Genomic DNA, 10,799 nt, shown 5'->3' on the forward strand with positions numbered 1-10,799 from the left:
TTAGTTTAATCATAAAACTTTGCCTATTTTTGTGTATTTCTGTTCATCTGGAACATTTTGAAATTTCCAGTTATAGGGAGCAAATGGATGATAATTTTGTTTAGTTTCTTCTTTTTTCTTTCTTATTCTTAAACTTATAGGTGTATCAATATTATGTGTGTTTTAATCAGAGAAAAAAAAATAAAGTCTTTATTAATCATTAATTGTGAGTGCTTTTACTAATAAGCATGTGATGTTCTCACAACTATAGGAGAGGTTTGAAGTTAACACTTCATGCAAATTATGCAAAGTTTTCCATCACTAATCAATTTGTAGTGGATATCAAGCATCTAAAAATAGAATATTAATTAAAAAAGTAAGAGAACATTAAACAAAGTAAATTATGATGTAGATGTTACTCTTCATTAACTATTATTTTTTTAAAGAATTGTTAATAATGAACAAAATTATTTGAATTTTTTTTTCAAATATTTTGTTAATGGCTAGTTAAAACTGAAAATAAAAATATTTAAAGATAATTTTACTTGTACATTAGAGAGTTGAATGATTTGTTTTTATAATTGAAAACCAAAACCACTTACTTGGATTTTCAAAATTGAGGTAAAACTTTAGAAAGTGAGTTGAAAATTTAGTCAATTTCATTCTAATAGAATACTTCTGCTTAAAACTGGTGGTCACTGCCCTTGGATGTTTTACTTTGTTAAAATGAAAGTGTTTTTTTTTATTGCAGTGCAATAGTTGTAAAAAATAAATTTTGTGAGAGCCTACAACTTTGCTATAAATTTAGAAATTTTATATTATCCATTTTTTCATACTGAAAAACTAATGAATGGGTCTCTATTAGTAGTTCTTCAACAAAACTGCTCATAAAGGATTTTTAAATTTAAAGATTGTAGAAAATATAATTGTAAGCTTCCACGAAAATAAAAAGTAATCTACGATGATTAATAGTAAAATGACATTTGAAGAAGTGAAAATAAAATCATATATTTCTGCTGTCAGCAATCTTCTTTGGGGACTCTCACTGAAAAGTTTACTTCCACGAAAACAGTAACCTTGGAAGGCCCCAGGTTCAATAGATCTAAAGGTCGACAGTGCAAAATGATGTAACTGGAATCATTAGAAAGAATAAGATCAAATAACAGATTTACATGATTGATGACTATGAATAAAATGAAAAATGAACTTCAAATTGACAACCCAATTTATATATTCAAAAGCATTTATAAGTAGAACAAAGTGACAAACATATATTATGACCTTTATCTATATCCTATATTTATATTACATACAAACTCATGCCATACATTAGGATCTTTCCTCAGATAATCTCAAGCTTGAAGTAACATGATAAAGGGCCTCCGAGAATGGCGCCTATTTCCCACAGTTGAACCCACGACACACAGATAGAACTATTATAAGGATCAGTGCTATCAAAATTCCCAAGACAATCAGCTTTATCTTCATGTTTTGTAGCCACATTTTTCGACGGATTCTGGTCCCAGAAGTCCTGAAATCTTGTGCCTGAAAAAAAATATCTTTCCTCAACATGGTAAAACATAAATTGGTACTGCCACATCCATATCCAAGCCAAACAAAAAATGAAAGCATATGGAAATCAGGATCCAAGACTTTTCTTTCATTTTTTTGGCATGTGGAGAGAGAAGAGAGTGAAAACTGGACTATATACAAATCATTCTTTAAAAACAAAAGTGATTGTAACTAGCTGGTCTGAAACAATGAAGACACCAAAACTGAGAAATCTCCTTTCAGTATTTAGAAATACGCTATAGTTAACATTCGCTTAAAATATTATTAGGCCAGAAAAAGAAATAAATCTCCTTTCACACCTTAAATATATATATATATATATATATAAGGTGTCAAAATGGGTTCAAACCCTGAGTCAACCCGGCTCACCAAGGGTTCCAGCCGAGTTGGTTTGGAAAAAATACAGTATTTTTAAAAGTTTGTCAAACTGAACCCAGCTTATTTAACCCACAAGTTAGTGAGTTGACCCATAACCCACCAAAAACAACCCTTTGTCATTTTTTTATCATTTTTCATCATTTGTTAATTATAATTGTTTACTACTTCTAAGTTCTAATTAGGTAGGTTAGTAATTAGATCTTTTTAAAGATTATAATGTTGGTCAATAATGCTTAAGTGGTCTGTATACTTAGTTTATTTGTTTGCGTAATTATATAGGTTGACACTTTAATTTTCACTTACTATCTATAATAATGTTTAGTGAAATAGATAAACTGAAATAGATAAACACTTTGATTGTACTGCTATAAATAGATGAGTCAATCTATTTTAATTGTACTACAGTAAATATATAAAATAAGTTGAGAGAACAAAACATGTTTAAGTTAGTTAGTCCACCTAACCCATTAACCCGTGGTAGGTCGAGCCAAGTTACAAAATTTCTGACTCACCAAAAGTGAGCTAGGTTGAGTTGACTCATTTTGTCTGAGCTGGGTTGGCTCACTTTGGCACCACTACATACATACTTTCTAAACACATAGTACACATACTGACCTGGTTATGAAGGTTCTCTGTCTTATCCACCAGAAGCTCTATCTTTTCACCCCTGTCCAGAACCTACATTAAATTATACATGTCAATATAATTTGATCAAATGTCCTTATACATCAGACATATTGAACCAATTAAAGGCCTGACAAAAAATTGATGGCAATTTTCTTCTATCAATAAATATAACTGCAACAATCTTGTCTTGGCTTGTCTTGTCTTAAGGCACAGGTAGAATATTGTAATAACATGGAAGAGAACCCAAAAAGTCACTCCTCTATGTGCCATTGATATAGCACAAATTTCTACTGCCTAGGTGAATAAACATTAGTAGAATATAAGTAATAATGGGATGTGAGACAAAAAAAACGTTAAATTAATCCAACTGCCCAAGGAATATAAAGAAAGAACCCTTCCGATTGTCAAAGAATTCAAATATTGCGAATGGCCTGATCACAAAATGTAATAGGCTAACGATTGCAATTTCAAATAAGCACCCAAGTAAGGGACCACAATAAGATTTGACAACCAGTGAGAGAAGCAAAATATGAGCATCAAAATTCAAATCATAGCAGCCATTCCAAAACACGCTATACTCAAAAGATAGCCAATAGTCCAATACAATGCAAAGAATTGGATCTACACATGCACAATAATGCTCAAACCTCATTAGAAAAAATAAACTTAAAAAACTAAGGTATGGCCACAGCAAACAGGGTGGAAATATACACCAAAGGCAATGAATACAGTGCAAATAATTTATATTATACATAAGAAAACAAAAAAAAATTGAGACATGGATAAATGCAACGGGGAGCAGGACTGGGCAACATTGTCCAATCCTAGAAATAGATAGAATTGAAACTAAAAATATTATATGAAAATACTTCATTGAGGCCAAGGCTAATGGTGAGCAATAAATGCCGGACAATTAATAGAATAATACACAACAAAGAAATCGGACAACTAGAGCTACTTTTGTCAAATAGGTGAAGAATTATGAGTCAAGTAACACAATTAACAGCAGAGACACATATACCACAAGGAACTGAACAGAAAGTACTGGGTAGCTAGAATTGACTGGAAAAATGAGAGAAAGACCCAGATTTTGGCTGTCTGAGAATTGAAAGGTGTCTGACAGAATTTAGAAACACGTAGAAAGCAGACTTTTCTTTAATAAACCAGGGTTCTAACCTCAAAATCATTAAAATGCAAAAATGATTGAGAAACACCACAAAATGGAGCCAGAATAACCATACATGTGCACAAAACAAGCTTTTCACTCATGCTTAGTGGGGTGATCATGAAGGACACGATCCCTGCCACTACACACAGTGCAAAAAACATGATACGATGGAACTACTGCTGCAGCTTGGTGCCATGACATGCCGCTAAAGTATTAACTATGGATTATTAGAGAACTAGGTAGATCACTATAACACCTGTTACTACGTAAGTTAGCCTTCTAATGCATAAGGTACTGTATGTATCTAGCTCACAGCTCGGTACTTCTGTTAACTAATTTCCTACAGTTTTCTACAGTTACTATAGATATTTCCACTATCACTGTTCTGCTACAGTCTGTGTTGAAATACAATAAGTTAGGGCAAGGTTATCTGCCTAATTAGGTTATCTGAGTTCTACCTCATTTTCCCACACTTCCTATCATTTTCCTTTCACAATTTATGGTCTTTAAAATAATTAAATTAGCCTCATTACTTTGAGCTAACCTCAAAGATCAGATGGACAGATTGAACATTCAAAGTAACACTGCTCCTCTAAGAAAGACTAGTGATCATTAGTAAATTGAAAGACAACTACCTTCTCTCAACCTACTCTAATACCCTTGATTCCTGTAAAGTATCAACAGCGGTTAAGAACTTATGGCTTACTACTGAGGAGACAAGTAGGTGGAAAGTTCCCTTACCCAACTCCCCACAGCCCAATAGAAACCAACTTTTTCCATCTATATGAAAAACCGAAACTCACTTGACCATAAGCATTTACACAATCCAACAATTATACTAGATTGCATTTTCTTTTCTTCTAACATCATCGACCACTTTTCATCCTCTATCAAAACAGAGCCTGATATCAGTCTTCTTCCAATGACATGACAGCACTCAGCTTTTTAAATGCTTTGTGATAAACCTTCTTTCATGGTAGCAGGACTCAGCCTATTAAAGTCATCACAGATTCTAAAACCTAGACAGTAGACAGAAAACATGGGAAACAGTTTCAACATAAAAATGGAAATGGAAAACTTATTGGTTTCGGATTTCTGTTCCTACTCCCCTGCCTTGGCCCCTTTTTGCCAACTATGCCAGCTAGCTACTCGAATATTATAATAAACAATCTCATTTTCTTTCTTGTTGGATGTCACATATACAAACCATAATCCTTTTAGGGAAAAGAAGATTTTATAATCACTTACAGATCCCAAATGTATTAAAGACAACATCTACGTACAGTTATGTCAGATCAGTATCCAATATGCCTAAGCATGACCCGAACAAATATCAATGCTTCACAAGCACAATCCATGAACTTCATACAAAATAGACTCGTGTTCAGTTTTGCACAGAGGTCCACTCAATGTTGTTGTCTTATATATTCTGGGAATTTAGACAGACACAATAATGTTTATTGATTGGCAAAAATTATTCTTGTACCCACCAATCTCTTCAGTTTACTACCATCTTAAATTAGTGCAACTAAGTAGTTCATGTGTACCTTTTCAATATTCTCCATCATGACACCTTTAACTTCAGAAACCTGAGCTTTCACCTTCGCAAGCTTGCTGATCTCTTCAGGATGATCAACACAGTACTGCATATGTTCCCTCAACTTTGGCCTGGGCAAAGACCTTAACACATTAGCTAAAACAACAATATAAACCCACGGCCTTATACTTTAAAAGCTTAGAACAGAAACATAATACCCAAATTCCTTGTTAAGGCTGTTCGCAGGAGCTGTGGCAGCCTTTCCACCACCATATTTTGACACAAAATCATCTTTAACACGCTCTAAAAAAGCCATGGGCACTTGCCTTCCAATTGATTCATCTGCAACAATACAATATGCTACAAAATTCCAAAAGTAAGACATTTCAGAACACAACCACACTTCAAAATTTTAAGCCTCACCTATACAAAGCAATATCAGTTGATAAAACTAGAAAAAGAAATCACAAAAAACAGAATGCAACATGGTTATCAATCTTAGATAACAGATATTTGTGGCCAAAACCTCAAAAGAAAATAGTAAGATAATGTATAATTGGATAACTGCAATTCTGAATTTTTTATACAGATTAAAGAAATGACGCGTCTTATGAAAGAAATGACTGCCAAGGAGACAGGCACGGAAGCCGAGACAAGTGTTCCTAAGGCAGTGAACCAACCTGACAGTTCTGAGCAGACGCCAACTAAAGTTCCCCCAAAGCGCAAACATAACGTAGCCCAAGAGAACGTCATTGCTCTAACTAACAAAAATCACAAGGAGCCTTTCACCAAGCACTTTAAATCTGATAGGCACTCCTTAAGTGGTCATGGAAGACAATTGGGATTCAGTGGATCAGGGTGAATTTATGGCGAAGGAACATCTTTTTGGGATACCGCCTTTCCTCACTCGACCCATAACTGAGCCCATAATACTTTGGAGGTAGACTTAGTGAAATTTAGTAAGTATTACCTGAGTAGGGGCTTACAAAATTGTCTTAACAAAGCCATTGCCTTGGCATACATGAGCGAAGTAAAGGCCAAAAAGTCTTGATCCAATGAAAAGAAACTTATTCGTTCCATGAAAGAAACCAAACAAGAGTTAGAAAGCCTAAAAGCTGAGATGATGAAGATGAAGGACGCATGTCAAAAGGAAAATGATGATTCGACGAAAGTTGAAGCGGATGCCCATGCTGAAAAGGAGTCTCACATTGTTGATCATGTTTCCAAGATGCAGGGTTGGGAAGAAGAAAAGAAGAAACTGCTGAAAACCAAAATTGGGTTAAAGTTGGAAGTGACGAAAGCCTTTGATGGAGTATTGTAAGGACAAAACTGTCATGGAGCTCCAAGTTCCAAAGCGGACAATATCTCGAATGCGATGATGGACCCTAACAATCCTATCTCAACGAACTTGAGTTGCCATCTGTGGAAATGGATAAGTAGTTCCAAAGGCGAACTCTTGTTCCCCTTAGACCTCGACCGGGGGCTTGTTTCAATACTCCCGATAGTCTCACATCACTTAGGAGTTGAGACAAATGCCAATTTAAATACGCTTTCCTCGACCGGGGGGCTTGTTTCAATACGCCCAATAGTCTCACATCACTTAGGAGTTTAGACAAATGTCAATTTAAATACGCTTTTCTCTCTTAACCCTCTAAGACGCCTTTTAAGGACAAAATCGTAATGGAACTCTAAGCTCCAAATCGGACAATACCTCAAATGCGGTAATTGACCCTAATGACAATGACTTGAAATTGGAACAATTCCCAAGAAAGCAATATACCCATGTTCAACTAACTTTAATTCCTAAAGGCAGGGGTTATTGATCCCCATGGGATGGGAATTCATATTTCTTGGTAAAAATTCACAAATACCCTCGATTCACTACCCTTTCATTTACATAAACTTATGTTACTCACATAATCTATTTCCTGCATAATATTAAGTCTATTAATCATAGACTTTTTTATCATTTTCATTTATATGGCTTCGTGAGTGTTACTTCCATAATTATACTAACTACTTACATTGCTATATTTACTCTCAAATAATCCTTAGGATTATGTAAGACGAAAACGGTTTCTTACAAAATAATTACCTAAAGAATCGAATTAAGAATCTATCATTTTTAATGTGGGATTGTTTTCACTGCTTCTTGTGTTGCATATCCCTAGATATATGGAACTACGCCAGCTTGCCCATGTGCTAATATATTAAACCATTTTGTATGAATTTTGATCCTCCCCTCGTTGTTGTTAACAAGAGAGGTCCTTTTTAATAAATTTTTACCATTATTATAATTACTACGTAATATATACGGTTGAAATAAAAACTAACAAACTCACTAAACCAGGCCCGCTTGTTACCCAGTTTTCTTTCATAGTTTTAATTGGTTTTTATTTCAACAGTGGATTAAGTGAAAAATAATAAACATACAGCATGGTTAGGATTTATTAAACAAGACCTCTCAATAAGCAGTAAGTAGAAGAGTATCCAAATCGATTTTAATATTATATATTATACCAAAAAAATAATACAATATATACCCAGATATTATTATTATAAATTATAACAACTAGAAGATGTGTTTCCTGTCAATGTCTTGGTTGGCTTTTTAATGGCCGATATAAACTCTTTTAATATGCAATGGAGAACAAAATTCAAGAGTTAATTGATCAAAAATACCTCATGATAGTTTATAACAATTTATAAAGATAAATATATGAAAAAAAATTAGTAATGTACTTATGATATTTATCTTATTTTTATTTTTATGCATTATATTAATAAATTAGCATCTTTTACATAGTAAGGGAATTTTGATAATTTTAACATACATCCCAATAAAATATATTATGAACCAAACACATTTTAATTATTTCCAGGAATATAATCAAGATTCCCACGAACTTTAGTTATTAACCAAACACGTTTTTTTTATAAGCAGGCATGTTGTCCCAAAGAAATGTAATCCCAGGAATGAATTAGATAACTTGAAAGTAAACTCAAAACATAAATAAAGAAAAACAAAAGGGTGAGCGACGCCACAGCAGAAAAACGGAAGACCGTAGAAAAGACCTGCGTGCGACTGTGAGAGAAAAAAATCTTGCGTGGAAACTGGATCGTGTTACGGATAACAGGCACAAAGAGGAATGGCATGCAGAACTTGGATCAAAAGAATTGTGTAAAAACAGGTGAGGATGTGGGTGATAAAAGAAAAGAGTTTTGAACAAGAGATTTCGAACGCAACACACTACTGATGAAAAAGAGTGATTTCACAAAATAAGCCTCCAAAAACAGGCACAAGAACAGGAAATCCACAAATATTCACAATTTCTGGCCCGACATCTGCAAAACCTGAACGCTCCCCGATTCAATTATCCTTGAGACCACCACAACGCGTTATGTATTGCGCACCATTAACAACTTCGCACAGGAATAACACCTAATCTGAATAACCATTGCATTCCCCCAATAACTACAAAACACATTACTAAAGCAGCACACACCGATATAGTCCTCGTGTTTCTCGGTCTGTTGTTTTACGCACACGCAACAACACAAACTAGTTTCACCAACAAACGGAACCCTAAAATAAACGATCTAGAACCACATTCAGCACAAGCAACAAGCATGAAGAACATCATCACAAAACTGAAAGAAAACAAACACAGAAAAAGAACATACTGTAGCCATTGTCGACGAGGTAATTGAAGGTGTGGGCGTCGCAGTTGTAGGTGAACTTGTTGTTACTGGCAGGGAGCTTCTGAAGGCACTGGAAGGCGATGGAGTTGAAGTTTCCGCTGAATTCAGTGTACTCCGCAAGAATTACCGTTCCACGAGACACGAACGCGTAGATCAGAGACCTCTGCCCCATGAATGAGAATCTGAATTGAGTGTTGGGTAGGGTTTTGGAGTTCGATTGTTGCAAGAGAGAGATCTGGGAACAGTTTCTTGGTGGTGATGGTGTCACGCTTTTGCTCAATCCAACACCCAAATCGAAATTCTTCTCTCTCACAAACACACACACTTTCTTTGGGATTTGTAGGGAGAAAAAGGAAGAGAAAACAGAAAAGAGGGTTTAGAAAAGCGGTGAGAAATAGAGGGAGAAAGTGGTCATAGGGAAGTTATCACAACACTCTGTTATAACTTTTTCTATTTATAGTTTCTTGGTAATAATCCTATACTTTCAGTTAATACTATTATTATATTAATTTCTCACTAATACAATAAATGTTTATTTATATAATATTTAATCACTATATTATTATTATCATATAAAATATATTAAAGATGCTACCAAAAGTAGTAATATTAAACCAGTTAAAATCATATGAATTCCAACTTAATCAAAACTAATAATAAATAATTTAAATAGTTGTTTAGTTAGTGAGATAAAACGTGTCATTGACCCTTAAAATCTATAATTTTCAGATAAGCATTGTTAGAAATGAGAAGACGGTGAAGTTAGGTCACCCAATTGAATACGTATTGTGTACATCGTATGTATACGTCAATTAACATGGTTTTTTCGTGTCTTTGTGTCACTGATTAATATTGTTAATTTTAATTATAATTAATTAGCAATATTGAATTTGCTTCGTAGCGAATAATAATAAATATGTCTGAAGCTCGTTTTTATTACAGGATAAATGAATTATTTCGTTTTTAAACCTATCTCACGAATTGACCGATAAAAATATTTAGTTTAGTACTCAAATAGGTAAAAGGTTCTATAATTTATTCATATTATTAAGTTTTGTAAAACTACTTTATAATTAAAACATGATTTAAGATTTTAATGAAAAATATTTTGTAAGTAAACTAAATTAGATTTATGAGCTAAGTTTTTCTATTATTTTAAAATTAAAGTTATCACCTAGTTATTATCTTATTAGCAGTGTTATCTAGATGAAACACACATCTTCACTGCAAAAAAACTTAAAAACTGTTGAAGAGTAGAACTGAATAACTGAAATAAAGCATAAATACTTTAACATTAAATTGAAAATGTTAGAATTTTTATTTCAAAAAAAAATCATCGTTTTTCTAAAAAACAAAATTCTAATTTTTCTCTAATTCTCACCAATTTGTTCACTTTTTTAAAAAAATTAAACATTTCATATGATTTGTGTCGAATAATAAAATAAAGTTATCCAATCATAATTTTTTATTAAAACAAGTTTTTTTTTTAGTTAGTTTTGAAAAGTTTTACGTATTTAGAAAACTTTGATGCACGTGAGATTTATAAGGTTAGGACGAGTATTTGTTAGTATAAAATTGTAGATGTTATGTTCAAATTGTTGATTAAAATTTTTGGTATACTCTTTATAGAGTTTGAGCTTATGATCTTGTATTTAGCAATTTAAATAGGTATGAGAAATTACTTTAATTTTAATTAGTATCCTGTGGAAGAATATTTGTGACATTGTTTTTAAAAAGTTAGTGAAATTGGTGTTTTAATTTAGTTGTGATATAAATGAGTCTTGAATTTGTTGAATTGGTTAATTTTGATTCCAACGAAGTTGAGTTGATGTAATA

General features: G+C 33.1%; 1 protein-coding gene across 1 annotated transcript; it reads right to left on the reverse strand.

Moving 5' to 3' along the window:
• Window positions 1–1,102: 1,102 nt before the first annotated feature.
• Window positions 1,103–9,271, reverse strand: LOC137832067 (vesicle-associated membrane protein 722-like). The gene is made up of 5 exons (XM_090303739.1): window positions 8,946–9,271; window positions 5,480–5,621; window positions 5,272–5,392; window positions 2,545–2,607; window positions 1,103–1,524 (listed from the first exon to the last, which is right to left on the reverse strand). The coding sequence occupies exons 1-5, from the start codon at window positions 9,133–9,135 to the stop codon at window positions 1,375–1,377; spliced, it is 666 nt and encodes a 221-aa protein (XP_090159865.1). The 5' UTR covers window positions 9,136–9,271; the 3' UTR covers window positions 1,103–1,374.
• Between the last annotated feature and the right edge of the window lie 1,528 nt (window positions 9,272–10,799).

The sequence above is a fragment of the Phaseolus vulgaris genome, chromosome 6 (genome assembly GCF_051622355.1).
Source record: "Phaseolus vulgaris cultivar YP4 chromosome 6, ASM5162235v1, whole genome shotgun sequence".
Classification (NCBI taxonomy): domain Eukaryota; kingdom Viridiplantae; phylum Streptophyta; class Magnoliopsida; order Fabales; family Fabaceae; genus Phaseolus; species Phaseolus vulgaris.